The 27,395-nt window shown below is 55.6% G+C and overlaps 10 protein-coding genes and 2 non-coding genes across 12 annotated transcripts; 5 read left to right on the top strand and 7 right to left on the bottom strand.

Moving 5' to 3' along the window:
- Positions 1-240: 240 nt before the first annotated feature.
- Positions 241-1,200, top strand: VDBG_00837 (PBSP domain-containing protein; the record flags this gene model as incomplete). The annotated part of the gene is made up of 1 exon (XM_003009108.1): positions 241-1,200. One exon carries the CDS (start codon positions 241-243, stop codon positions 1,198-1,200), a length of 960 nt encoding a protein of 319 aa, XP_003009154.1.
- A 339-nt stretch (positions 1,201-1,539) lies between these two features.
- On the bottom strand, positions 1,540-2,716 carry VDBG_00838 (conserved hypothetical protein; the record flags this gene model as incomplete). The annotated part of the gene is made up of 2 exons (XM_003009109.1): positions 1,540-2,421; positions 2,552-2,716. 2 exons carry the CDS (start codon positions 2,714-2,716, stop codon positions 1,540-1,542), a joined length of 1,047 nt encoding a protein of 348 aa, XP_003009155.1.
- A 770-nt stretch (positions 2,717-3,486) lies between these two features.
- VDBG_15013 lies at positions 3,487-3,560 on the bottom strand. The gene has a single exon. It is a non-coding gene; the product is annotated as a tRNA-Ile (tRNA).
- Positions 3,561-3,894: 334 nt separating this feature from the next.
- Positions 3,895-3,968, top strand: VDBG_15014. The gene has a single exon. It is a non-coding gene; the product is annotated as a tRNA-Ile (tRNA).
- Positions 3,969-4,248: 280 nt separating this feature from the next.
- VDBG_00839 (predicted protein) lies at positions 4,249-4,837 on the bottom strand (the record flags this gene model as incomplete). The annotated part of the gene is made up of 2 exons (XM_003009110.1): positions 4,249-4,563; positions 4,618-4,837. The coding sequence occupies 2 exons, from the start codon at positions 4,725-4,727 to the stop codon at positions 4,479-4,481; spliced, it is 195 nt and encodes a 64-aa protein (XP_003009156.1).
- Positions 4,838-7,336: 2,499 nt separating this feature from the next.
- VDBG_00840 (3-isopropylmalate dehydrogenase) lies at positions 7,337-8,786 on the bottom strand (the record flags this gene model as incomplete). Its single annotated transcript, XM_003009111.1, has 5 exons — positions 7,337-8,128; positions 8,199-8,321; positions 8,383-8,469; positions 8,582-8,641; positions 8,700-8,786. 5 exons carry the CDS (start codon positions 8,784-8,786, stop codon positions 7,337-7,339), a joined length of 1,149 nt encoding a protein of 382 aa, XP_003009157.1.
- Positions 8,787-9,865: 1,079 nt separating this feature from the next.
- VDBG_00841 (conserved hypothetical protein) lies at positions 9,866-13,169 on the top strand (the record flags this gene model as incomplete). Its single annotated transcript, XM_003009112.1, has 3 exons — positions 9,866-10,190; positions 10,260-12,364; positions 12,420-13,169. 3 exons carry the CDS (start codon positions 9,866-9,868, stop codon positions 13,167-13,169), a joined length of 3,180 nt encoding a protein of 1,059 aa, XP_003009158.1.
- A 419-nt stretch (positions 13,170-13,588) lies between these two features.
- Positions 13,589-16,077, bottom strand: VDBG_00842 (conserved hypothetical protein; the record flags this gene model as incomplete). Its single annotated transcript, XM_003009113.1, has 4 exons — positions 13,589-13,770; positions 13,826-15,032; positions 15,162-15,397; positions 15,501-16,077. The coding sequence occupies 4 exons, from the start codon at positions 16,075-16,077 to the stop codon at positions 13,589-13,591; spliced, it is 2,202 nt and encodes a 733-aa protein (XP_003009159.1).
- Positions 16,078-17,993: 1,916 nt separating this feature from the next.
- VDBG_00843 (glycosyl hydrolase) lies at positions 17,994-20,966 on the top strand (the record flags this gene model as incomplete). The annotated part of the gene is made up of 4 exons (XM_003009114.1): positions 17,994-18,026; positions 18,297-18,560; positions 18,673-18,810; positions 18,864-20,966. The coding sequence occupies 4 exons, from the start codon at positions 17,994-17,996 to the stop codon at positions 20,964-20,966; spliced, it is 2,538 nt and encodes an 845-aa protein (XP_003009160.1).
- Positions 20,967-21,157: 191 nt separating this feature from the next.
- On the bottom strand, positions 21,158-22,703 carry VDBG_00844 (membrane protein; the record flags this gene model as incomplete). The annotated part of the gene is made up of 3 exons (XM_003009115.1): positions 21,158-21,639; positions 21,739-22,292; positions 22,438-22,703. 3 exons carry the CDS (start codon positions 22,701-22,703, stop codon positions 21,158-21,160), a joined length of 1,302 nt encoding a protein of 433 aa, XP_003009161.1.
- A 266-nt stretch (positions 22,704-22,969) lies between these two features.
- Positions 22,970-23,260, bottom strand: VDBG_00845 (predicted protein; the record flags this gene model as incomplete). Its single annotated transcript, XM_003009116.1, has 2 exons — positions 22,970-23,027; positions 23,172-23,260. 2 exons carry the CDS (start codon positions 23,258-23,260, stop codon positions 22,970-22,972), a joined length of 147 nt encoding a protein of 48 aa, XP_003009162.1.
- Positions 23,261-24,006: 746 nt separating this feature from the next.
- VDBG_00846 (conserved hypothetical protein) lies at positions 24,007-27,116 on the top strand (the record flags this gene model as incomplete). Its single annotated transcript, XM_003009117.1, has 4 exons — positions 24,007-24,071; positions 24,127-24,162; positions 24,220-26,935; positions 27,033-27,116. 4 exons carry the CDS (start codon positions 24,007-24,009, stop codon positions 27,114-27,116), a joined length of 2,901 nt encoding a protein of 966 aa, XP_003009163.1.
- Positions 27,117-27,395: the final 279 nt, after the last annotated feature.

Genomic DNA, 27,395 nt, shown 5'->3' on the forward strand with positions numbered 1-27,395 from the left:
TTGTCTCCACGTTCATTCCTCACATCACCCATCAGCACGAGATTCTAGCGGGTTCAGCGGATCTGTTCGTAGCTTGCTGTGCCACACCTCGAAACGCTAGTTGTAGTGACGACCACTAAATCGGCCCCATCTCAGCTCACCAGCCTCGGTCTCCAAGCCTCATCGTGCCATCCGATGGAACCTCGATCCCAGATGACCCCGAATCCGCGGCGACTCTCAACCTCCATCCTCGAACCCGTCATGTCGCTCGCTTCGCAGTCACCAGCCATCTCCAACCCGTTTGCGCCCCTCTGCACCCCCGTCCCGCGTCCTGACACAGACGACTCGTCTTCAACACCATCCTCGTCTGCATCTCCGTCTCAGTCTGACCCTTCCTCTCATTCATCCACCGCCATGGCCGCCTCCGCCTCTGCCGCCGCCTCCGCCTCCAAAAACCCCTTTCCCACCCCCAAGCTACGCCTCGAGATTCGCGATCTCAACCACGCCGGCGCAACCGCCTTCCTCGCGACGACGACAGCCTCGACCCTTCTCCAAGACGCCATCGCCAACGTCCTGCGCCTCCTCTACAGCACGCCTTCGACCCCGGACACGACGGCGCCCCCGACCCGCTCCGTGACCGTCATCCTGCGCGCCATGCCCGGCGTGGCCTACACGACGGGCTCCGACCTCGACGCCGACCACAAGGAGATCCACTTCTCGCTGTCCTACATCGCCGGCATCCCCGCCGACCGCCGCACCGCCGAGATCACCGGCGTCCTGACCCACGAGCTGGTCCACTGCTACCAGTGGAACGCCCGCGGCACCTGTCCCGGCGGCCTCATCGAGGGCGTCGCCGACTGGGTCCGCCTGCGCTGCCGCCTGTCGCCGCCCCACTGGAAGCGGGAGACGGACGGCCGCTGGGACGGCGGCTACCAGCACACGGCCTACTTCCTCGACTACCTCGAGCGCCGCTTCGGCGACGGCACCGTCCGCCGCCTCAACGAGAAGCTGAGGTCCGCCCAGTACCACGAAAAGGCCTTTTGGACCGAGCTGCTCGGCCGGCCCGTCGACCAGCTGTGGGGGGACTACGCCGACAAGGTGAGGGACGATGAGACGGTCATTGTCAACAAGGACGACATTTCGGATGATGATGTGAGGTTGGGGCTGAGGGACGGGGCCGCGGCGGTCGAGGGCAAACTAGATGGACAAGACGCAAGGTAGGTAAGCAAGTAGAGTTTCCCATTATTTAGAAAGCAAGCGTTATATATGCGTGTATTGTATGTGCGTGATCGAGAGTCACCTACTCACGTTGGATGGAAACACGACGAGAGAGGGAAACAATGTCTTGTAGCGTTTGCACCGACGAATGAAACTCTGAATACACCGCTCCCGAGGACCAATACCGAGGCCTAAACCATAAAAACCCAAACGCCTAGCCCAATTCCACCGTATTCCGCCTGAAATGCCCATTTTGCCGATCGCCCGACTCTCCGCCTTTCATGAGGCGGCCATGTACTCCTCAGAGAAGCAGGCACGGGTATGACGAGCGTGGTCGCGAACTCATGCGCGCAGAGGCTCGTTGTGCTGCATGTCGTTCTCGCTGACGACGCTGCCGACTTCAGACCAGCTCGCTGGTGTCATCATACCCTCACTCTCGCTGAGAACGTCGTACGGACGGCTGTTGTCGCCGCCCCTGGAAGACACCGTGTCGTTGGCAATGTCCTCGCCGGAGCCGGCGAGCGAAACCGAGTCGGTCGGCGTCAAAACACCCTCGCTGACCATCTCGGGCTCGGACATGGGAGCGGCGGGCGACATGGGCAGGGGCGAGTAAAAGTTGGAGCTCGAACCCTGGGCCCAGGCCTGGATGGAAGCGTACGCCTCGGAGGCACTATGGTCATCCTGGTCCTGGCCTGCCGTCATGTACTCGTCCTGGTCAAGCTCGCGGTCGAGCGTGGTCGAGCGCTCTGTCGCCGTGTCATTGTCAGTGGTCACATCCACGAGGTCCGGCGTGGCGGTGGAGAGGGCGACAGAGAGATTGGGAGGGGCGTCATCGGCATCGCGGGTCGTGGCGCTGTAAATGTCTGACATGGAATCATCGTGATGGGGTGCGACGTTATTGGCGTTGTCAAAGAGCTCCACAGGATCGATTCGGTACTCGTCGTCAAAAGGGTTGGCGAGCGCCGCCGCCGCCGCCGCTGCAGCGAGGCCGCGGGCGCCCTCGTTGCGGCGTCGGACCTGAGCCTCGCCCTCGTTGACATTTGCGCCTGTTTTGAAAACGAACGAGTTGCTCTCGCCACTGGCGTCTTGCCGAAGAAAGTCGTCAAAGCTGGAGCCCTCGGTGGCGGCTGGCAGCTGGGCGGCGGGCGATGCCTGTTCGTCGGCCTTCCTCTGGAACTCAAGCTTGGACAGGTGAATGGCGTTCCAGTACATCAGCTCCTCTCGCTGACGACGGCGGGTTTATTCGTCGGCATCAAACACCCGGGTTGGGCCGCCGACGCCGCCCGCGTGACTCGAGGAAGCCTTGGGCATCCTCAGGCCGGTTGAACATGGGAGGGCGCTCGCCAGGCTCAACACCCTCGCCCAGCGAATGTAGGGCCATGGCGATGCGTCTGCGGATGTCATCGGTATAGCGTCGGAGCTCAGGGGACTCGTAAATGGCGATGGCTGCGGCGACAGCTACGGACACAGCGATGACGCCGGCTGAAGCAAAAGCACCATGGTTAATACCAGGCGGCATGGTGACGTGGGTGGATGTGAAGAGTATGTATGGGAAGAAGACCGGCGGGGAATGAGTGCAAGTGGGCGCCCAACTGTCAAAGAATGCAAAGGAGGGAGAAGACACGAAGCAAACCTCGAGGATCAGATAAACACAAGAATACAGAACCAGAAGGTGCTTGCGTGGACGATTCTGTTCAATCCAGTAGTTGCCCGGACGGACCAAGACAGGTCAAGCGATGGCCTTCGCCACCCTCCCCCCGTCCCGCCACCTTAGGCAGCAGACCCAACAGACAAGCACCAGAGAGAAGCGACATGACAGCGGGGTAGCGACTACTTGGTGCTCGGGACGGCTGATCTCTGCAAGGGGCATGCGCTCGCGGACATATGATCATATCTGCTCACCTTTCGCTGCGACGGGAAGAGGCATGCTGGGCCTGTCTCGAAAGAGGGTCGGTGATGTGATGGAGGAGGGTGTGTAGGGGTTTGAGAGCTCGACAGTCAGTCGGTCTCGGGCTTCTTGCAAGGTACCACCAACCAGTCTCGGCGTGCTGAGAGGGAGGCACAGCAGCGCATGAGCCTGCCTTCAGCGAGGGTAGCAGGACTCGCCATCTGCTTACGTACCGGTCCCGCTTTTCCAGTAGTGTTGCCTACAAAGCTGCACTGGAGCCCGACGGTTCACAACGCCTCTTTACAGAGGCACGAGCAAAGAGAGACAGCCTTGAGGCTACTTAACAAGGGCTCTCAAAAAAAGGGAGTCGAAGGATCATGGACGCGAGCAAAAAGTATAATTGGTCAGTATGAGGGTCGAACTCATGACCTTGGCATTATTAGTACCACGCTCTAACCAACTGAGCTAACCGACCAGTTGAGGCATTACTGCTTGTGATCGGGATGCCGGAACTAAGATACTTGTGTTGGACAGCCACCATTCGTGTCCCTTCTTTGGGGAGCTACTTTCTCTAGAACCTGCCAGGGCCTCTGCTGCAGATTTGGCGCCCCACATCTTGCAGCAAAGTCATCTGGATCATGCCCACGTTCACGATAAGAATCAAGCGCCGGCCTGCGGCAAAACCTCCCCACCTAGCCCACGATCTCACTGCTTCCCGTTGCTAGGCCCCACCTCACGATCGCTAACATGCCCACAAGAATGACCGCGGTCGACAAAACCCCTTCAATTCTTCGGCCGTAACATCAACTGGTCGGTTAGCTCAGTTGGTTAGAGCGTGGTACTAATAATGCCAAGGTCATGAGTTCGACCCTCATACTGACCAGCGATACTTTTTGCTGACAAGACCTAATTTTGCGTGTTTTGCGACGGTTGGCTGCAATCACTTTTGCTTGCTCGAGGTCCTTGTCCGAGGCTTGCACGAGAGGTTCGAGCTGTCTTCCTTCGGTAGACGTCAAGAAATAGTACCACAGGTTTCCTTACCCAAATCAAGCGATGTTCTACTAATCGAGATACTGATGATGACCAGCGTGCTGGAACGAACCTCAGACCTGACAAAACAAGGATGGATCACCATGATGAATCGCTCGCCCGGACGTAAAAATGTGACTAGAATTCCAGAATACTCTGTTCTAGATGCTTGCTAAACAGTCTGTTGATAGACTTCCAAATATTTCCACGTTCAGCCGTCGTGTGAATTGATGGTTCATAATCGATTCGGGGCGACCTTGACGCCCCCCGGCATGCCTCTTGCCGTTCAACCCAACCTGATATCTGTTGCTACGCCATCATAACGCCATGCTGCAATAATAATGAAAACCCCGGCAGACGATGTTCAGTGAGAAGAGGTCGAGTTGCCATCGGTCGACTCGGTGTTGATGGAATCAGAAGAAGACGCCCTCTGGGCCTTGGCGCGCTGGCTGAAAGGAAGTCAGATACTGCTCTGGCGAGCGTTGAACTGAGCTGGTACATACTACGAGGAGCGGTCCTGCAGGCGGCATGTGTACCTGGCCTTGCCGGCCTTGAGGACGAAGGGGATGCCAGACTCCATGGCGAGGGTAAGACGGGTCTGCTTCTCAGGCATGTTGAAGGTTGGAGAAATTGGTGGACGACTTTGATGATCGGGCACAGGAGATGTCAGGACTCTCGATGCAGATGTTGGTGATGGGCAGAACGTAGTGAACGAAGAAGACTGTCTCGATAACGTTGTAAGGTGAGGCCGGGAAAGCAGTCATATATAGGTAGATACACGACTGTCGCCTCAAACGGCCCGAAGACCGCCTCGCGAACCCTACACCGACCTTCAACGATGACCCCAACCTCCAGCCAGCATGCCGTCAATGGCGCGGCAACGACGGCAAGGAGACAGATGCGACGAGGTCGGACACGACGGGAAACGCGAGGCATTTCCGTGGTGAGGGTCCCCCCCCACACCCACTGAAGCCAGCCCATCGCATTTGCGCCGGTCAAGGGCCCACACACCACTCCCGGTCCAAACCCGGCCGCCGGCACCATGTGCCGAGGAGACCCCACGTTGACACTGGGTCAGAATTGTGGTGCGAAACCGAGGATCGAGGACCCTGGCCGACTCTGATCCATTCTTTGTTTCTGGAAACCCCGACGACACCGGTCATCGCACGTCCTGAGTAATGGGTCGAAACCGAGGCTCGACAGTGATCCTCATTTGCCTCATTTCCTAGGATTGCGGTGGATGCGAGGCGTCGGGTCGCGTGGTCTTTCTCTGACCGATCATTTTGAGCCTCCAAATCGGATGTCGGTGCCGGGTCCCAACGCCACTATCACAACGTGTCATCGTGTCGCTTTCCGATGGCCAATCCTCAGAAGTTGCAAGGACGGTGCCGTGACTCGAATTGAAGAAAAACGTGGGGGAGACATGTCTTTGACGCTTACCGATGAACATAAGGCGCAATATGCTTTGAACTCTCCGAAGCCACTGCGCGCCAGATCGTCCCGTAACCCCCCGCCTCCGCCGACGCAGCACGCATCTGTACTGTGCGACGTTGGGAGCCGTTCGATCCGAGCAAGATGCACCGAACTGATTATGATTACCTGCGAGGCGTCCCGACGACCGGAAGCATCGTCATTGGGCCACAGTCGGACGCATGACTAGCTTCCTCTGTCCCCCGAATCAAAGACGATGACTGCAAAGTGTCACGGTGGACGAAGAAGCGTGCAGAGTCGGCCACGGACACAATGTTCGTCGGGCTGAGACAGCTGCCTCCAAAACGGGTTCGGTGTTGACGTCGGCATCGCGGGGCGGTAACAGAATGCTTCCGTGACCTACCGCAGCGGTAGGTAGTGACAGCTTGCTTTGAAGACAGCCTGATACGCTGCATGCGGTAACAACCAGAGCTATCCTCAGACAACCCATGCAGCTGGCATACTTCCCGTAGCGTCGCCAGATAGTCTGACAGGTGGTTGCCCATCCGGACATCAATCACCTCCACCTCGCCAATCGGGATAAAGGTTCGCCGACAAGACTGAAACCGGAGGACCTTGGAAAAGGCAGTAATATGCTAGGTACCAACGACTTTGCATCGTTCTGCTCCATTCTCCGGTGTCTAGCTGTAGGCTTCATCGGGGACTTGCCGCGGGCAAAACACTGGGCTATCCTGGATTCCCACACAACAGTCCAGGTCGTAAAAAATAGACAAATGAATCACATAGTATCACGGAATCCCACACTCTAAATCTTGCGTGAGAACCTTATGACCCTGCACACACAAGGCCGACAGCTTCCAAGGATTTACCAAACGGCAAAGTAGCAGATTGAATCGCCATGGGCTTTGCCGTCATCACTCTCAGCGACATGGGGTAACTAGTCGGCGTAGTCTCTTGGACGGCCTCTTTCGTGTGTGTGTGTCTCTCTCTCTCTCGCATACAACGTTCTCGTGTACAACGTTACCAAGCTCCGGCATGACGCTTAGAAAGGCCATATGCGTTTTTTCCGTTAGCAAAGTGCGAGGATGTTCCGAGTCGGAGCGTGGCTTCTACCGTTCATGTTCAAGCAGCGAAACATATCATTTGCTGAGGGGTTTGACGGGAGAAGGGGGGGACATTGAGGGACACTGCTAGACCAGAGCCTTGCGCTATGGGCATGAAGTCAAGCCCCTCCCCGCTGAGAGTGGGGACGTTGACGCCTCTCTACATGTTAGTCCGTCAAGACCCTTTGCATTGGATTATAGAAATGTTGCGTACATCCCTGTCACCTGTCAGTTGCGTCACGTCGGTGAGATGCTGACAGCTTGAGCCGCAGCGTATGGGCCAAAGAAACCCGCCCTGCATTCCACTTGACGTCTGATGCACGGCCACGTTCTTGGAGGCGCAGACAAGCTTTCGCGGGCCGCCGATCCCCCCCGGGCTCTTCTCGTCCTGCAGAAGAAGCGATCGAGATCACGCGCCAACAGCAGCAAAGCGAGAGCGGGTGTGTCATCTTTTCGAGCGGCACGACCAACGGCCATGCGTGCCCATTTTGCGCCCAGCACATGCCGCCGCCTAAACATACATTCGATCACGTCGGAATCGCGCGCACACAGACCGGCTGGTCAAACCCAAGCTCATCCCATTCATGAAAAAGCTATACTAACGTTAAAAAGAGGTGTTTTTGTACAGTCTACGACGGTACTACCCTGAATGCGCGTCGTGGAGTATCTAATCGGTCGTCGTCGTCCTTTACAGCTTGGAAATAATGGCAGAAGCAAACTCGTGAGTCTTGGCCTTGCCGCCAAGGTCACCGGTGAGCGCCTTGCCCTCGGCAAGGGTGGCGAAGGCGGCCTTCTCGATCCTGTCGGCGTACTCGGTCAGGTTCATGTGCCTCAGCATCATCATGGAGCTGAGGAGGAGGGCGGTGGGGTTGGCGAGGCCCTGGCCGGCAATGTCGGGGGCGGAGCCGTGGACGGCCTCGAAGATGGAGCACTCGTCGCCGATGTTGCCGGAAGGAGTGAGGCCGAGACCGCCGATGAGACCGGCGCACATGTCGGACAGAATGTCACCGTACAGGTTGGGCATGACGAGGACCTTGTCGTTGTAGGGGAGGGGGTCGGTGACCATCTTGAGGCACGAGTTGTCGAGGAGCTCGGCGTCGAACTCAATGTTGGGGAAGTCCTTGGCGACCTCGCGGGCGACGTTGAGGAAGAGACCGTCAGACATCTTCATGATGGTGGCCTTGTGGACGACGCGGACCTTCTTGCGGCCGATCGACTCGGCGTGCTGGAAGGCGTAACGGAGGACGCGCTCGCTGGCCTCGCGGGTGATGAGCTTGATGCTCTGGACGACGCCATCAACGACGACGTGCTCGATGCCCGAGTACTCGCCCTCGGTGTTCTCGCGGATGAGGACAGTGTCAACACCGTCGTAGGGGGTCTTGTAGCCAGCAATGGAGCGGCAGGGGCGCAGGTTGGCGAAGAGGTTGAAAGTGCGGCGGAGAGTCAGGTTGAGAGAGACATGACCCTTGCCGATGGGGGTCTAGAAGATCATGTCAGAAATGGACCGGTGATCCGGGACTTTGCCCAGATGGCTGCGATGGTAGACTTACGGCCAGGGGACCCTTAAGGGCAATCTTGTTCCTCTTGATGCTCTCAATGGCAGCATCGGGAATGGCAGTCTTGCCGTCCTTCAGGATGGGGGTGACATCGATAGGCTCCCAAGAGATGGGGGCCTTGGTAACCGCGTTAGCATGGTTTGCGCAGACAAAGGTTCTCTCGCCCAATTGAACGTACCTTGGCAGCAGCGAAGATGTTCTTGACGGCGTCCGAGATCTCGGGGCCGATACCGTCACCCTCAATCAAGCTGACGGGGTACTTGCCCTATGCGATTGTTAGACACGTTGCTGTCGTATCCCTCGCCACAGCCCACTGAGTGATTTTACTCGGCTCAAAGGACAGCACTTAGGGGACCGGGGGCGAGAGGGAGGCGTACGCTGGCATCCTTGACACCGTTGAACTTGGCGACACGATCGCCCTGGGCGGAGTAGAACCTCTGTGGCCAATGGTCAGCAAAGCAGCAAAGGCGAGCGATGGGCGGGTTCGAAGCGCACCTGGAAGGCGACAACGCCAGCGGCGCGGGGCGCGACGCGGAGGGACTGCCTGCCAATGGGCGCAGAGAAAGCACGGGCGGCCAGCATTGTGAAGGTTTGGGAGGGAATTGGATGAGCCTGGCTGCTGCGCGTGTGACGGAAAGGCTGAACGGGAGGAGGGACGTTATCGAGCTTTCGAGATTCGAGATTCGGAGGTGGAGGATTGGTCTGGAGGTCGGTTGCAAAGAAATCGAAAAACCGACGGCATTAGCAAGGCCGAGCCGATCCGCCTAAACTGCGACGAATTCCGAGATGTCAGCCACATGTGGCGCATACCCACCCTCCTGCCCGACTCGTTCCGGTTGTGTTCGGCTCAAAAGAGAGAAAGCGTCCGCGTCGTCCTTAGGTAAGCAGGTCGCTTGTCCGAGTCGCGGCGACCCTGTTGTGCTTGGCTTGGCCTCGCATGTTTGGTGAGGAAACAGACGTGAGGCAGATGGAGGGGCATTCAGGCATTGTCTACCTGCTTGTGCTCAAGCATCATTTCATACTGGCTACTACCCACACGAGGTCGCTGATATTCTGGATCTGTTGTGAACTAAAATTTCCGTGCCGTAAATCGTCCTTCCTGCGGGCTTTCCAACCAGCAGGCAACTACACTGCACCTCAAGGGCACCGAAGGGCTGGCTGGGAACAGGTCCTGGTTGGTACCTTGCATTCGACAACACCAAAAGAACATAAAAAAACCAAACGAAAAAGAGAAAGAAACAATGGCTCCCAGAATGGCACGGCCCGTATTTTTGTTTTCTAAATTAGAATACCAAGCTTCATCTCACTGCGCTGACTTCCAAGCTCGAAATACAGAGTCAAGCTTGCTGGTAGCCAATCAGCAACGCCCTGGATGAAGCTGTTCCATCCACACCCCTCGTCGCCATCTCTAACAATCCATCTCCACTATGAGCTTGACCATCAGTCGCAGACACGCGCCGTCCGCATACCAACTCGTCCACCTTTAATATTTCGATACAACTCTCCCCCATAAAGTACGCGTTGGTGATTATTCGGGTCGCCTCAATACCGCCTGCTTGGCTCTCCTGCCCACGCAGAACACCCCAATGCGCCAGTCATCGCCCAACAAGCCCAACTTGTCATGAACAGCCCCTGTCGCTGATTGATCGCAAGCCACCAAAATGGCTGACTACGAGCGAAGCGTACTCGAATTCTACGGCCTACCAAACCCATACCCAAATGAATGGCCAGACGAAAAGAACAACAGCGACGGGTCAGATGCGGAGGAGGAGAAGCAGACAAAGCTGGGAAGGAGAAAATCCAGATATCAGGCGCTTGAGAGGGCCGTGAGCGACCGCAGGAGCACCATACCTGGCGCTCAGTCTGAGAAGGGAGGAGTAGGGAACATTGTCCAGAAGGATGAGCCAGATCCGCTGGGCACAACCGACAGCGTTGTGAGGACACTGCGCCAGCTCGGTGTGCCCGTTCAAGATGACGCACGTCTTCGTGAGTTCTTCCAGTAGCAGATGCACCCCCGAGCTGTCTGAGAGCAAGCACCTAATCATATCGTGATAGGCAACCGCTTCCTTCTCTCGTCGACGACCTTTTCCCCCGCGCTCTTTTTGTCGCAGATGCATGCCACAGCAGACACCCAAAGCCTGCTCATGGGTCTTGATGTTCTCTCCCAATCCATCGACCAGAAGTCAGCCTCTCTGAAAGTCTTGGTGGAAACAAACTTCGAGCGCTTCGTCAAGGCCAAAGCAACTATAGATAATGTCTACCGAGAGATGAAGTACCGTGGGACGGAGCCACCTTCGACACCAGGACGACACCAACGCGGCCATTCTCGACATGCTAGCAGGAGTAGTTTCCGGAACAGCAGCGGTGGCATGGCACTGGCTGGCAACTCGATGGCATCTCCTGGAGTCGACGTACGAAAGAAAAACGCCATCGTGAAGGAGAGCGAGTACGGTGTAATGGGCATCAAGGGTCCGCTCCTTGATGTCTCGGCCAAAGCCGAGGATGTATGGGGACCAGCGCTTGGCGGGCGTGAGAAAGAAGAGAACCTCAGAATTGTGTCTAGTCAACTGGACCAGTTCAAAGACTGTGTAGAGCTGAGTGCCTCCATATCGGACAGCATCAGACGACGTGACTACGAAAGCTTGGTGGAGGAGTACAACAAGGCGAGGCGCTTTGCGGATCAAGCCCGAAACCTGGCGCAGTCGATTGGTTCCGATGCCGCCAGCGACACTCAGCTGTACAAAATCTTGGTTGCTGCCAGGATGTGGCATGACGTTGACGAGCAGGTCCAGCAGTTCAGGCGCGACAACTTCAGAAGGCTCATCTCCCTGCACACCCTCTCCAAAGCAGAGATCAAGGCTGCTGGACAGTCACAGGACCAGCACATCGAGTTGATTGGCTTGCTATTGGAGCTCGGCGTTGAGGACAACCCAATTTGGCTATGGCTCGCAAGTCGCTATGATTACCTCAAGGGGAAGATTCAGCTCACTGCTGACCGATCCAAAGTTGAGATTGAGGTCCTTCGACGCCGACTTGCGAACGGTGAGAAGCCGGCGCCGCATCTCATTGCGTCACACCTCCGAGCTCTGGGACACCAGTCGGTGGACAACAAGTCGTCATCACTCGACACAGCTGACATAATCGAGCTATGGGAGAAAATGGTCGTCTTCTTATCAAGTCTGCTCTCCTCGACCGGCATCCTCGGCGAAGTAGTCGAATTCTGGACCACTGTTCAGGGCTTCGTGGAAGGCACAGCCCAACGAACACTACCTGGTGGTTACAATGGAGAATCGCGGGTGCATCACAGGCTTTCAGACCAGGCTGTCACCGACCTGCGGAAGGGCGTGGTCGAGCTTGTCGACATGATTCGCGAAACAGTGTTCACATTCTTCGCAGGCCCTCCACCAGAGGACATCTCCCTCCTGTTCTCGCCGCTTCCCATGTCTCCCAACACCCCCAAATCAGCCACCATGTCGGGCTCTCTGACACCCAACGCAATGCGCGATCCTCGGTTTAATTTTGATGTCAATAACATCCCGCCGCCATCCCCCAAGAGGGGTGATGCCTGGGAGAAGTTTGCCTTCTGGCCACCATGGTCAAACTCAGTCAGTGGCGTCCACTACCTATCCAAGATGCTTGCCCTCGTAGGATCCGGTGCTTCTGACCTGGCGAGCATCAACCCAGTCCAGGCCGGGGATGGCAGCACGCTGGAAAGGCTCAGGACACTTGTTGGAGCAGCTCGAGAGAGGTGTGCGACTGCAATTTGCGGTGCCTGGAACAAGGACGCAGAGAATATCAAGTACGTCGAGGACTGGTACAGATCTCCCGATCTCGGAGATGTCACGAGAATGCCGTCCAGTTTTGCCACCTTCGAAGGCGCCCTGTTGGCGGGCATGCAGAAGATTTTGTACATTTCCGAGGCCATGGCCAAGCCTGGCGCAGGGGATATTGTCCTCCCGCCTCCGTCCAAGCTGCTCCAGATGGTCCGAAGCCAATACGTCTCCACACTGTACAAGGCACTTAGCGGCATGGTCGAGAATGCTGAGCGTGCTGTGAAGAAGGGCGACGACGAATGGACCACCGAAGCCGAAAATTCAATCGCGACGACTGCGCCGCCTCCAGCAAACGGCGGGCGTGGTACCCTCGACGCAGGCAACCGGGTAGGTTTTTGGCCTCTTCTGCGATCTGTATGGACTGTCATGCTAATTTTCTCAGAACATCCGCATGCTTGTCACCCTCAGTAACCTGCAAGCCCTCCGATCTCAAGTTGTGCCGAGCCTCAACACGCAATTCGAGAACGCCTTCTCCGTCAAGCTGACGGATGAGTCTAAAACGATTCGCGACGTCCTGGGACAAATTGACGCCCGCCTCTTCCAGTCGTACACACGCTCTCCCCTCGAGCTGCTCCGCACCACCGTCCGCAACGGCATCGCGACCCGTGACTGGGCTGCCACTTCCGGCGACAAGCCCGGTGAGGCGAACCCCTACGTCTATGAGATTCTACTCACCCTCGTCCTCATCCACTCCCAAGTCTCTACCACGGCACCTGCCCTCGCCTCCCAGGTTCTATCCTATCTCCTCGAGCAGACGACGCGCGAGCTCCTCGAGGCCTTCCGTTCGCACGAACGGTTCACTCTAGCCGGCCTCATGCAAGCAACCCTCGACGTCGAGTTCATCGCCCAAACGCTGAGCCAGTACACCACGGACCGCGCCTCTCAGCTGCAGAGCGAGATTTACCAGGAACTCGATGCCCGCACCGACAACGACGCGCGTGCGAGACTGCAGAGCGAGCTGCCTGAGATGCGAAGCGTGCTCAAGCGCCTGCGTGAAGCGAGCAAAAGCGAGTTTGCCTGCTTCAAGAAGCTCAAGAATCGACCTGCAGGCGGGCCAGGCGGCGGTATCGAGAGGCGGGATACGGGCGGGTCGACTGTTTCCAACGGGAGCAGCACCGGGCCAAAGAATTAGCACGTCTTCTGGGCGAAATGGAAATGAGTATCCTGGCCGGCCATTGGTGATCTCTAAATGATTGGCAACGTTGCGGGGTGAACTTGTAGATGAGAGTTTGGCCCCTGGTGTGGCAGGTCCCGCACCCCTCGCGTGGATGTCACGAGCGTAGTATGTTGTGTCAACTCGACTTATTCATAGACTCCTCGGTGAAGAGGCTGATTCAGGTATCTAATCGAGCTCTGTCTGATCTAGTTTTGTGGAAGCCTAGAGCCAAACGGCTTTCTTCCCTCCTCTACAACTTCCTGCAATTCATTCCCGTTCAATCGTACATCATTATTGTCGTTGGTCATCATCATGGGGTGGGAGATCGCTAAGATCCCGGGCCTGCGGTTCTAGAGGTCGTCGACCGAGGCTTCGAACTTGGTCCATTCGTCATTCTATCCGGACATGGCGTGGTCCGGCCTTTGAGCTACGTCTGGAGCTGGTACGGCCGTCTGCTCGGCCACGGCATCGCTCTCCTGCCGCGGGAGCAGAACTATGCCAGAGAACTGGAACTCGAGGGAGCTTGAGCTTCGCGGGGTAAAAGAGTTTCCCTTGAGGCGGTCAACGACCTCATCGTCTGTCGTGCTTGTCAGCACAGGCTACACGGACATCAAACTTGAGCGAACACTTACACTGCAGGCTCAGCTTGCCGAAAAAGTCGGCAACGGCCTGGCTCTGCGGTTCGAACACCTCGAGCAGGCCTCCGTGTCCGCGAAACGTTTTGGGGTGCGCCTTCCGAAGAGCGAGAAGCATCTTGAGCAACTCGGCAATCTCCTGGCCCTGGGTGGTAAAAGCAGAAGGCGGGCGGTCAAGGGGCCAGCGCTGACGAAAGTCGTCCATCTCCCAGACTTTCATAGTCCAAGTCGTCTTCTCTAAGCAATGAAGGAGAAGTAAAATCGTGAGGTACACGTCGAAGTGCAGCGTCACCTTGCCGTTCTCGAGACAGCGCTGCAGCTCGTTGACGAGCTTCTGCGAAACGGCGTTTGCCTTTCGCTCGGCAGCGGCCGAAAGCTGCCAGGTCATGAGCGTATAGAGGTCCTGCGTGGAGCCACCGTGGTCATCGGGCTTCTTAGCGACAAACTTGCCATCCTGTTCCTCGGATATGGACCAGCTGCGCTCGTGGTCAAGGATCTCGATGAGTCCCCAGAGTTCGAGGGCACGTGTGACAAGATCGCCAGTCTTCTGCTCAGCTTTCTGAGCGAATTCGAGCACAACGCGGACAAAGTGAGAGGTTTCGCGCTCGATGAGCAAAGGCAGCATCTCGCGGACATAGGTCTCCATGCGAGCCGGTAAGTCTTCCTTGTCCTGGTCAATCATGATGGCCTGGTGTTTGACCTCCGCTTCATCCTTCTTCGCTGGCTCTGCGGCTTCCTCCTCGGCCTTCAAGTCCTCGGTGGGAGAAGCAGGCCTGGCAGTGACCAAGGCGAACAGGCTCATGGGGACGCTATCATTCCATATGGCGACGCGAATCTTGGTTCCGTTTTGAATCAGCTCAAAGGCGCTGCGTGCTTGGTTGACTCTATTCTGCGAAAGCACCACAACGAGTCCCGCAGAGTACAGCGTCAGCGACTGGTTCAAATGAGTACGCACGCAGGGGTATGTCCAGTGCCGGGGCCCGTGGATTTTCCGACATTGGTCACAAGGGTCGTTGAGACCACACGTCTTTCTTAGGATTCGGCATCTGATGCAGGCTCCCTTCTTGCGTGCGGCTTGGACCTCCTTGCGCCGAACAGGGTTGTAGGCCTTGCGTTTGTGCTCGCTCCGGACGCCATTGCCTATGGACATCCGGGTGCCGCCTCGAACATGAACGGGCGACATTGAAAGCGGTGCGGGCTGTACCTGCACCATGGGAGCAGCAGGCTGCAGGTTCAAAGGAGCTGGAGGAATCGGACTGCTATGAACATAGGACATTTCACCCCATGGCTGCTGAGGGTGGGGAGGACCTGAATGGTGAGATTCGGCGCTTACCTCTCGCATGGGCGAGGCAAGTGCGTCAGCAATTTCCTGGTTGGATGGTCCGTCACGGCTCTCGTCAAGCAGCTGGTGGTTGAGCCGTGCGGTAGCCGCAGCAACAGCAGCTACGGCAGCATTGAGACTTGCCGAGTCCTCGGGCGAGACAGCGTGGCTCTGTTGCTGGGTTGCCACTTGAAGGTGCTCAAGTTTCTGTTCTGCCGTTAAGAGGTTGGAAGCGCTCTGTTCATCAGCTTGAATTTCGTTAGCACATTCATTCTCTCAAAACCTCTCCTCAATAAGTTTCCTCCGATGAGGAACGATGCTTGGTCATGAGAGAAGATGGACTCAACTGACCTCGTTTGTCACGCTGATCCGGCAGCTCATAACTGGTGAGAGCGTCATCAATGTGCATGTGATTTGGCTTCTCTCGATGGGTGGGCTGCTCATAGCTAGGGGGTGGATTTTCAAGCGTGAATTGCTCTTGAAGTTCCAATCCGCTGGTGTGATCTGGCTGACCATGATGAGGGTTGAATTGCTGGATCGCGGGGTCGATCAGATTCCTGTTCTGGGGGACCATTTCCGTTGCCCCAACCTGGCGCGAGGCTTCAGCCAAGGTCTGCAAGGCGTCCCACGCTTCGGGAGCTTCGTTCGCTGATGCGATGCCATTGCTGGCACGAACGTGGTCGTTGAGATGGCGAGAGGCAAGGCTGCGGGCCTGCAAGCCAGAGAGGTTGAGGGCGGCATTGATGCGTTGCTCAGGTGTGATTGCTGGGCATTTTTCGGTGATGTGTTTTGTGAGAGCCTCGCCACGTCCTTTGGGGAAATTCTCACCGCACAGTTTGCATTTGTGCGGGTAGCGGTTGCTCGAGTCGGTGAGCTTGGGTCCACGGGTGAAGTATTCACAGATGATGGGATTTGGCTTGCGACCCATTCTGCCGGATCCCTTCACTATGGCGCTTGCGAGGTGCGGGAGGGTCTCCGAACACACCAGAGTAAGGTGGTCCAGACGGCAGGGCAAGTGAACAGCTTGACAGGCGACTTGGGGCAGAATTGAAGCCCCAAAATGCCGGCACGTGATGAATTGTTGGTGATGAGGTTCGGGCAAGTAGGACTTTCATGAAATTCTGCCTTCTGTGACCGACAAAATTTGTCTGACCGCTCCCCATTTTGGGACGATTCGACTGGACCCTGGAGGTTGGGAAGATTATCCGGTGGGGGTGAAGTGGGGCGGGCCATTGGTCAGGTTTATCCGCGTACCCTTCGGAACAGGTTGGATCACGTGCCTATCGAAATGCCCATCAATCAGCTGAGTAATGCGGTGACCCACGCACTCTAACACGCGGTTACCAGTTTGGCGTGTCATGTGCTGACCGTGATGCATGCCTGTAGCGCACTGTCACATTGCTAGCAGTTCCCCAGATCGCTGCCCGGCCAGTGGCCCATGAAATGCCATGAAAGTGCTGCTAGCCGAGGACCCTGACCATATCAACAAGCTGATCCTTGCGACGCCCCCAATGAAAGAAAAGCGGGATCTCTCGTATCGGCGTTCGGCAGCATCGCGGGCCCAGCCTTATTACCAAACCCTGCTTGTTTCGGGGGCCGTGGAGAGGCCCTGCGAATACCTCTTCTCGGCCAGAGTAGTGCGTCGGCCATACACAAGTGCTATCTTGGACGAGTAAGTGGGCACAAATGGTGGCAAACTGGCTGCAAAGCGTCTATGAGGCTTATCCAGCAACCAGATGCCCTGCCTCAACACGAATAGCGTAGCTGTCACGGGCCGCAGATTGCTTGGTGGACAGGTTAAGCTCGGCACGTGGTCGTAACGGCGCCCTGGAGTAGAGGAGGATTCGACCGCCAACATCTTGGCCCTATTTCCGGAGTCTCGGCATCGCCAGGTTATTGGCCAGTCCCCTGGCCCTGCCACGATTTTAACCACAGCTGGTGTCAGCTTAGTAGTCCGGGGCGCGAAACTCGGGTCGCCTGGGGGCCAACTGATGCAGGTTTCTGTGCCTCATGCTGTATTTACTCACGCTCAGCATCCCACACTCCTAAGCCTCCTTCCTGCTTACCACGTTAGGCAGGACAAGACGAAAAGGGAAATAGCCCACCAGGGTCATCGGCGGCACAGCAAGCACAGCCTGAATCTCTGTCTGCCTTCAATCCTCTTACAACATGGGATTCTTGAGATGCTAACGACGAGGCGCATCAGGTCGACAAACTAAGAAGCTCGATGATCGGACTGCATGACACAAGCAAAGAACTCGTCTCGTCAACTGCTCTACACGCCACCCCCAGGAACAACCAACATTCCAGCCCCCTCCCCTCCCCACCTTGAATTTCCCCCCTGATTTGTCGTTGTGGAAGTGCCGCGTCTTCGTCTAGCCTGGGCTGACGGTTTTGTGGGTGTGCAGCCATGGCATGTCAAGCCAAGAGTCCCCAAACCTCTCACCATCCGCCCATCTTTGTCAAAAAATGTAGCGGCCAGAACGGGCAAACGGCATGGAAGCCCAGGCTGCCGCCTGGCTATCATGTAGCTAGACGTAAATCAGGCCAAGTCCTATGGGCGGTCGGCCGTGACTGGCCATAGCTTATCCAGTTCTTGTACATTACCTCGTCGCCTCTATCCCTATTACTCTGGTGCCGTACCTCCGTTCATCCCTCTTCTCACAACATGGCCATTATATCTGGCTTGCCTGTGTCCACACGCCGATTGATTCGCAACCGCAGGCTTTGATTGAACATCACACGGAATTCGCGAGCCTTTCTACACATCTGACAGAGACTGGGCCCACCTGTGTGCACAGGCATATCTCGCGAGCTTGTTCTCAGCGGCCTTCGAGTGTCTTGATGTCTGCTTGCGGGACAAGAATCTGCTGCGTGGTCAGTTGCAAACCTTGAGCTACACCAACTATCTTGCGCAAACAAGAGAACTTGGGCGCGAAGGGTTCCATCACTGTTCTGCGGACATTTCACTTGCCAGCCATCGTCATGTTATTCGTTGGTATTTTCTTGCTAGCTACAGTTGCTACAGTATCTGCGAGCAAAAGACGTCACGACCTTTCAAGCTATGTCTTGACAGATGTAAGGCTTCGTTGATAATGTGTTGTTTCTTAGCCAATCCATAGCACGCTACTAACACACTTGGTCAAGACAGGGACCGTGAAAGGCGGCAACGCTTTCCCAGGAGTGTCGCGACCATTTGGTATGGTCAAACTCGGACCTGATCTCGAAAACGGACGAGACAGTTACTCTGGATTCCAGCCCGATGGCGAGTTTACTGGCTTCTCCATGCTCCACGAACATGGCACCGGCGGAGCACCCAAATACGGAGTCGTCAGCCAGATGCCAGTGGTCGGCGATATTTCCAATCCAATTGGAGTTACAGCCACCAGAAAGCATGATGATGTGACGGAAGTAGGTTACTACAAGGCATCGCTAGGATCTGGGGTGGTCGTCGAGCTAGGAGCCACCGACAGGGCGGGGCATGTTTAGGTACCGATTCCCCAAAGACGGAACTGACGCCCAGATCGTTGTCGATGTCTCCCATGTTCTGCCATCATATCGGGGTCAGGGTCTCGGGCAGAACTACCTGGGCGGGAGCATCACCGTAGAGCAGGATGGAAACATGCAAACCAGATATACCGGCCATGGAACATATGACAATGTGAGTCCGATCCTGCCGATGTGTTTAGAGGACGAAGTTGATGGAATTTCCAGGGCTGGAACCGGGCAGCACCCTGGAGCGTCTATTTCTGTGGTTACTTCGATAGCCAGGCTACATGGAAGACATTTCTCAGCAAAGACCGCAAGACGGACGAGATCATCATGTTTGGAAGCGACAATGCCACGATCAAGTCCTCCGAGGGGCGGCTTGGTGCCAGCTTTGCTTTCGATGACACCGACATCACTTCTCGAGTTGGGGTGTCTTTCATTTCTGCACAGCAAGCATGTGAAAACGTCGACCGCGAGATACCGAGTGGCACAAGTCTTGAGACGTTGAGAAATCAGACACGAGACGTATGGAATACCGAGATACTGGGCAAGGTGACGTCTACCGACAAAGACGAACGGAAACTGAATCAGCTCTACACGGCGCTCTATTTTATGCATCTTTTGCCCCAGAATAAGACGGGCGAAAACCCGCTATGGAAATCGGAAGAACCTTATTACGACGACATTTTTACCTTTTGGGATACGTTTCGTTGTACAACCTCTCTTATGCACATCATCCACCCTACCGCCCACGAAGAGTTTATCCGGTCTCTCATCGATATATTCCGCTTCGAGGGCTATGTGTCTGATGCGCGCTCCTCATTCTGGAACGGCGCAGTACAAGCCGGATCTAACAGCGACAACGTGCTGGCCGATGCCTACATAAAGGGTGTCAGGGGCAAGGTCAACTGGGAAGACGGCTTTGCGGCCATGGTGAAAAATGCCGAAGTGACCCCCGATAACAACGACGATCCTCGAGACCCTTTTGGCTCGACAAAAGAAGGTCGGGGCGCCCTGCCTGACTGGCTAGAGCATGGATACATCACCCCGAAGTTCACTCGTTCACTGACGCGTGCCGTCGAATACTCAGTCAACGACTTTGCTCTACACCAAGTTGCCGCTGGGCTAGGCAAGGTGGAAGAGGCGGAGATATACCTCAACCGCTCCCGCAACTGGCGTAATCAATGGAATCCGGATCTCGAGGCACTGGGCTTTCGTGGGTTCCTGGGCCCGCGTGACGAGAAAAGTGGCGCGTGGCTCGATCACGACCCTCTGGACTGCGGCGGCTGCTACTGGGGAGATCTGCTCTATCAAGGCCTCTCCTGGGAGTATTCGTTCAACGCACATCACGATCTGTCCCACCTCATTGATCTCGCAGGCGGCAACCACACTTTCCGCGACCGTCTCGAAAAGACGTTCGAGCCGGGTCAGTACAAAGGCAACGACCAATTTGGGCACACCATATTTAATCCTGGCAACGAACCAAGCTTCGGCACCCCCTATCTGTACAACTTTGTGGGCAGGCCGGACCTGTCCATCGAAAGGAGCCGTTTCATCGCCCACAAGTACTACAAGCCCACTCCCGACGGTCTGCCCGGAAATTCAGATGCGGGTGCAATGGAGTCGTGGCTTCTCTGGAGTATGCTGGGCATGTACCCTTTGACCGGCCAGACCACATTCCTCATCGTCGCGCCCTGGTTCTCCGATCTCACCATCCATCTCAGCGGAGGCAAGACGCTGCAAATCATAGCGACGGGCATTGATGAGGCGAACAAATCTTGGCACGTTCAATCCCTCAAAGTCAACGGAAAACCGTGGACCCGCAGCTGGGTCACATGGGGTGACGTCTTTGCCGAAGGGGGCACAATGGAGTTCGAGCTCGGCCGCGAAGCGAAAGAATGGGCGACTGGCCCTCTACCACCAGCGCCTGCAAGTGAAGGATACAGGCCCCTACCACCTGTAGAGTTTCCAAACAAACATGTCGGACAAGGTCCACTACCACCACCATCGAGCGAGGGGCAGGATGACACGGAGCTCAGGGCCATATACATCGCCATCGGTGCTAGCGTAGCCGGCATGGCCATTTTGAGTGGTACCATCCTTCTTGGCATGTGGCTTCTTGCTCGCAGAAAGAAGCATACCGCCCAGACGATGGGAAGTTCTGTCGATGACGTCCCGGGGACAGCTTCCCGCCCGCGGGTGATCGAGCGACTTTTCCAGCAGCGACCTCTTTTACAGCATGGGGAGCAAGAGCTCAGTGAACGAACGAGCAGCGGATCATTGTCACCAGAGCCAGGCAAGCCCTACAGAGATGTGTTACGCGAGTAGACCAGGCTTCAAGCACACAAGCGATTCCCCCCAAGAATATGTAGCAACAACAAGCGATATCAATACCAACAATGATTGATGAAACGTAAAATGGGGAAGGTAACCTAAACGCCTATTCGCTATGCTGACCCGGCATTCGCTGTGTATAGTGACCAAACTTAACTGTGTGCAAAGCTCAAGATGTACGCAGGCTAACGATCGCGCTGGTCGCCTCCATCCCACACGTTACGGAACTCCTCCTCATCGCCGACGCGGAATCGTAGATCTGGTTCGTCTTCCGATTCGTCCTTATTCGCCCACGGCGAGGACTCGTGGGACGCGGCCTGCTTCTGGGGTGCAGCTGCCGGCTTCTTCTTGTCGTCTTTGGTCTTGGAAGAAGCAACTGTCTCAACGCTTTCGCTCTCGGCGGCTGTCGCATGAACTGTCTTGGGCGACTGAACCCTGGGCGTTGAAACATTTGAGGAGGTCGCTGCTGGGCCAGCGGTTGGAGAGGAGTGATCGGGGATAAGACCTTGTCCAGAGAGCTTCGGAGCGGGAATGCGTTTCTGCTTCTGCTTCTGTTTCTGCTTCTTCGGCCTGCTGCTGACGACGGCTGGCTCGCTAGACTGATGGCTGTTCTGTGAGTATGTGCGCGGGCCCTGGGGCCTGGAGGGCTGGTAGCGGTAGTTGCCGTCTGCAGCTCGAGCGTAACGCTCTCGCAGCGGTTCATGGGCAGTGATGACGGGGTACTGGGTCTGTCAGAACGCATCTTGCGCAAGGGTTCACCAATGACCTACATTCCAATCCCCATATTCGAGCTCTCTTGCTTTGGCGTAGAGCTCCTCTTCTTCGGGGTCTTTGTTCTCCTCATCAATGTCGTGGAATGTGCCATTTTCGAAATTGTACTCCTCGCTTGGCCCTCCAGCAGTGCCAGATAGTAGGGGATCGCGTTCATTGAGGTCATGGTTGACCTGTCGGTCGACCTGACCGGGCGTCGGAATCCAGTACTTGCCCTTGCCACCGCGCTGGTACCGCATACCTTCTTTCAGCCTCCCAAGCCTGGCACGCGACTCCTCGTGCGGCATGATCTTGTCACCTGAATCGTATATGCGGTAGTTGTACTGGTCACCCGAGAAGGTCTGCTTCGTATCCTCGATGAGATCCCTGATGCCGAAGGCGTCGCGAAAGGCAAATTTGACGGGCATGCGTGCGGCGAGAACGTTTTGGTCAGCAAAGTCATGCCACGAAAATGCATACCAATGCGCGACAGCGAATACGGGCATTTCGATGCAGATCAGAGCGTCCTGTATGGCGGCCGCAAGGTTGTCGGGGGTGTAGCCCTCAACGCTGTCAGGTATAGCACCCAGCCACACCAGAATGGACAGCAGAAACCCCTGCCAATACGACGCGAAGATGATGAGCTTGATGCAGAGGAACTTAGGCACAGGGCGGAACGGCAACAGATCCTGGTGCATGCAGACCCAAAACAAACCCAGTGAGTATAGACTCAGAGTCACGCTGACGTTGTAGACGATGCCACTCCCAGAGATAGCCGGAGGAAAGACCAATATAGCCCTCTTGGTATGTGCCGGTGGCTTTCATGATGATCGAAGCGACGCTGAGGACAGGCTTCAGCCAGGCGTATTGCAAGATTCCGCGTTTGATAGCCAGGAAGGTGTGAGGGTCCGAGATATCGACGCGAGGAAGGACATGGTTCATGGGCCATAGGTGGCTAACAGGCTCACGGCCGTGGGTCATGATAATCAAGGATCGCTCACCACCGAGGTAGTTGATAAGAAGGTGAAAGAAGGTGTAGATCGTAAAGGCCTTGCATGATAATGAGATGGGGGGCAGCGACGCGCGGAGCAGCAGTGTAGACGTACCTCATAAATATCGCGAACGGGATCAACGAACTGCGCGGCCTTCAACGAGATCATGCTTGTCCACGAAGCGATCGAATATATGGGCACCCTATTTCACGGGTTAAGTTGAGCACAACAGACGCGCCGAGGCAGGAAGAAATCCTACATCAACAGGATTCGAACCACATATCGTTGCAGAAGAGGCTTTCGGTAGTTCTTGCTGTATACATCGGACGTTAATCGAAGTTCGAACGAGGGGGTATCGGGGTAGAACGAACGCCTGAAGAGTGATGGATCTACGCACAACGATCTAGTTAGCCACATATCCATAGCGTCAACTTGGAAGCGCTGCCATAGAGCTTACACAATAGAAAGAAGCGTGGCGACCAGAGCTGCGACGCCTGCGACTATCGTCGTCGCAGTCGTGAGCTTCTGACCAGTACCACCAGCCATGTTTAATGCCGAGCGAGATGGATGTGTCGATGCGAGTATCGTCTCTCGTTATTCTGCGCCTTCAGTCATGGCAGTATTCCGATGACTGAAAATGTGGCTGTGTCTTGGGTTTGGGCGAAGCGTGGAGGTCAAATCATTCAGGCAGGCAGCAGCTTAAGATGCAAGTGATGATGGATGACGATGGCCGCGAGATGATGCGACAGCTACCTTTGGAGCTGGTGCTGGTGCCCTTCTGGTTGTGTTGAAGTCACAGGTCACTGGTTGCGCCTGTCGCGTGGGGTAATTAGGTACGTACTTGACCTCACGTACCTGCCTTTAGGTGCTTGAGCTAAAGCTCCGGGGGTCGTTAGCGTGGAACCTCATGCCCAGCGCGTCATCCCAGCACTTTGGACGTCCAAGGTCTGAAGGTGTCTGTTCCGAGTGGCTCGTGGCTCAGTCAAGGCGTTGTTCTATTGAAGCGATCGACAACAGCTTCAGGGAAAACATTCGAACGAACACCAGAAGCAGCGTCCACTGACAGAAACCCGACATGCAACCCGTCCACACGAATTTCAATGTCAATGGATACATGTTGTCCTGAGAAACAACGAACCACACCCACTTTAGTCCAGAGCCAGCATCCGCATCGGCCGACTCTCCGAGCAATGGCAGACGGGAGGACTACACGAGCCGACTGATCGACGCGGGCAGTGAGCTGAAGGTCTAGCCAGCTGTGCTGTTGCGTGACACGCAGTGTGTACATAAAGATGGCCGACGCCGACTCTCCAAACGACTTCAACCGAATCCCCGAAACCTTGCCACGCTTCAATGGGTATGTTTCGCGGCTACATCGCGACAACGAGCCAGTACTGACACGTTCCCCGCAGCGCCTTTCTCGGATTCATCATTCTAGCTAGCGTATTGTATGTACTCCTTTGCGCCACGAGCCAGAACCGCAATCGGCGCTGACATAACACCAGAGCCATCTTCTTCCTGCTTTACTTCAACAGAGTGTTCAGCTGGTCCATATCCAAGGGTATCAGGGCTTGGTCATGGCACAAACACCGAATACACATTGATATCCAGGCGTTACAAATATCACTCCTCGGCGGCCGCATTTTCTTCACCGGTCTCAAATACCATGGAAACAACGAGGCCTTCCACATACAGCACGGCTATATCACTTGGAGATACTGGCTGCGCCGTGTCAGGGACGTGGACATAAAAGACTCTAAGAGGAACGACCATCAACTGGGAGGCGAGTCTCCCAAAAAGCGGGAAAATAAGAAGGAGCTGCCTTGCCGTATTACCGTCACAGTGGCTGGCCTTGAATGGTTTGTCTACAACCGGACGCCTGTGTATGACGGTATTCTGGCAGGCCTGACAGGAAACAAAACTGAGGATGCCGCAACAACAGGGACAAGCGAGGAGACGACCGCGAACTTGCGTAATCGAGGCTCTAGGTTGTCCGAAAAGCTAGGAGATGACAGTCAGCCAGTACCAGTGAGCAACCACGGGACCAAGAACACCTCCAGCACGCCTGGTGCGCCGGATTCACCCGAATGGAACAGGCCACAGCAACGCTCTTCGACCGGTCGCTCCAGCTCTTCAGACTTGTACACGGGCTCGAGGACGTCGGCAGAATCTCAATCTGACCTACCTGCCATGCTGCAATTGTTCCCGATCTACATCAGTTGCCAGAAGGCAGCACTTGTGGTTGGGAATGAAAACACAAAGGCTATTATGGTAGTGAAAGCCAACTCATTGACAGGTGAAGTAAACGCATCTGCCACCAAAGGCCCTGATCCATACAGGCAAGTATTCAAGATCAAATTTGATCGTCCCGTGATTGAGATGAAAGACAACGAGGACTACAAAGAAGACCAAGTTGTGAGAGCCAGCAAGGGCAAGCAAGAGCCCCAGGGTAGCCACCACTTTGTCAAGGCCGGTTTCCTTATGCGTCACAAGCGGCGTACCCTCGGAAGGCTTCGAAGTCTTGTTCCGTACTGGCGCAAATCCGTTGAGTCCTTTTTCGTTGACTCGGGAGCCACGGCCGGGGCAACAGCAACGCACGTTCCCTCTTCGGGCCAGTGGCAAGGACTCGCTCGCTATTTGGATGACGACGATCGGGATTCAAAGACGCGATGGTCGAACGTGGAATATGCAGCAGCGACAACTTTGATCGACAGTCCAGAGGCAACCCTGACTGTATACTGGGATTCTCCCGCCAGGATCACCGACGAATTGGCCAGTCGACGGACGAACAAAGGAAATGCCGTTTCGAACATTAATGGCGCTACATCCCCAGAATGGGGCATCAACCTGTCTCTCAAGGGTGGCACTGCCAACTACGGGCCGTGGGCAGATCGCCGTAGAGCAGATTTGCAACGGGTCTTTATGCCCGGATTATCGAAAGATGCCACGCCAGCAAAGCCCCTGCCTACGGGCGCCTTCCGTGTTTCAACACAGTTCAAGCTCTATGTGGAGCTAGAAGAAGAATTGACTCTAAGAATACCGACCAGAGAGACTTCCAAGAATTGGCGATGGAAGGGTAAAGAGCCGACTACCAAGGATGATCGTCCGCACCAAACCAGAAAGCAGAGGGCGAAGGCCAAGAAACACAGCAAGGGGGACGCGGCCCCCCTCCGGCCCGCCGGCTGGCTGGATTTCAAGATTGCTGCGAATGCCACGATTTCCTACTTGATGGACTCGGTTGCTGGCACGCACGGCTACAAGATGGGCCTGGACCTAGATTTACCAGGCACTGAACTCTCCAGTAGTGTCAATCACGAGTTGCTGTGGCGTTCAGGGGCACAGCGAGTACGCTGTGATCTTTCTACTCCGTTGAGTTGGAATGCTCTACGGTCTTGGCACTTCAACGTCTCAGCAAACGACATGGAATTGTTCCTACTCAGAGATCATGTTTTTTTGCTCATTGATCTCGTTGACGACTGGGCTAGCGGCCCGCCTGCGGAGTATCTGGTGTTCACTCCTTTCCGCTACAATATGAACATCGATCTCAGAAACTTCAAACTCTACCTAAACGTCAACGATGGCAACATCATTAACAAACCTAAAGATCTGGACGACAATGCATACCTCGTGCTGTCAACTCCTGTTCTAGCATCCCAAGTCTGCATTCCTATCGACAAGTACCGGCCCAGCAAGAATACAATCCCCTTCGATATCAAAGCGGAGTCCTTCTCGCTCGCATTGCACGTACCCCCCTGGAACACACAAGCGTCATTCCTTGCTTCCAAAGAGGTTGGACAGGGCGAAAATTTGACAGTCAATGGTGGCTACACCTACAATGCAACTACCTCGCCTGCTAACACAGACATACTCACTCTAAACGTCTCTGGCCAATCTCCCACGGCTACGATACATGGCTTCATTATAAGATATGCTTTGAAGCTGAAAGATAACTACTTTGGAGACGACGTTCATTTCAAAACACTGGACGAGTACCAAGAGACATTGCAGCTAAGAGAGCGCGACCCGGAGGCGGAGGCAGCACTCCGACCACCACCGAAAAAGTCCAATGACCTTGATGTGGTCCTCCATGTTCGGGTCGATGACACACGATTGCTGATACCCGCAAATCTATGGTCTACAAAACGCAACATCCAAGTCGAGTCTGCCAGCATCACTGCTGATCTGCGGTTTACCAACTATTATATGGATTTGGAACTCGCTGTGAGTCCTCTGAATCTATCACTAGGTACTAGTGATTCAGGAATGGAGACACCCATCAGTGCTACAAGTAGTACGCAACTTTTTATCGACGGCTTAGGAATCTATGGTCATCGCCTCTTTGGACTGCCGCCAACAGAGCCAACGTATCTCTGCAATTGGGACCTTTCTGTTGGAACTGTAACAGGCGAATGTACAGCCGACTTCTTGGCGGCCCTTATGCGCGGTGGTCAAGTCTTTGGGTTTGAGTTTGACGACGACGAGAACGCTTTGATACCATATTCCTCCATCGTTATGTACGATGTCACGTTTCTCCGCGTTGTAGTCCAGTCGGTTCGAGTTTGGCTTCATGTGGAGGAAGCGGCATTCTTGCTTTCTACTGAGACTATCGACGTCAAATTCAACGACTGGGCGCGGACGCACTACTCGAAACGCGCAAGATATTCCGCATCCCCAACCTTCA

This window comes from Verticillium alfalfae, genomic scaffold (assembly GCF_000150825.1).
Source record: "Verticillium alfalfae VaMs.102 supercont1.1 genomic scaffold, whole genome shotgun sequence".
NCBI lineage: Eukaryota > Fungi > Ascomycota > Sordariomycetes > Glomerellales > Plectosphaerellaceae > Verticillium > Verticillium alfalfae.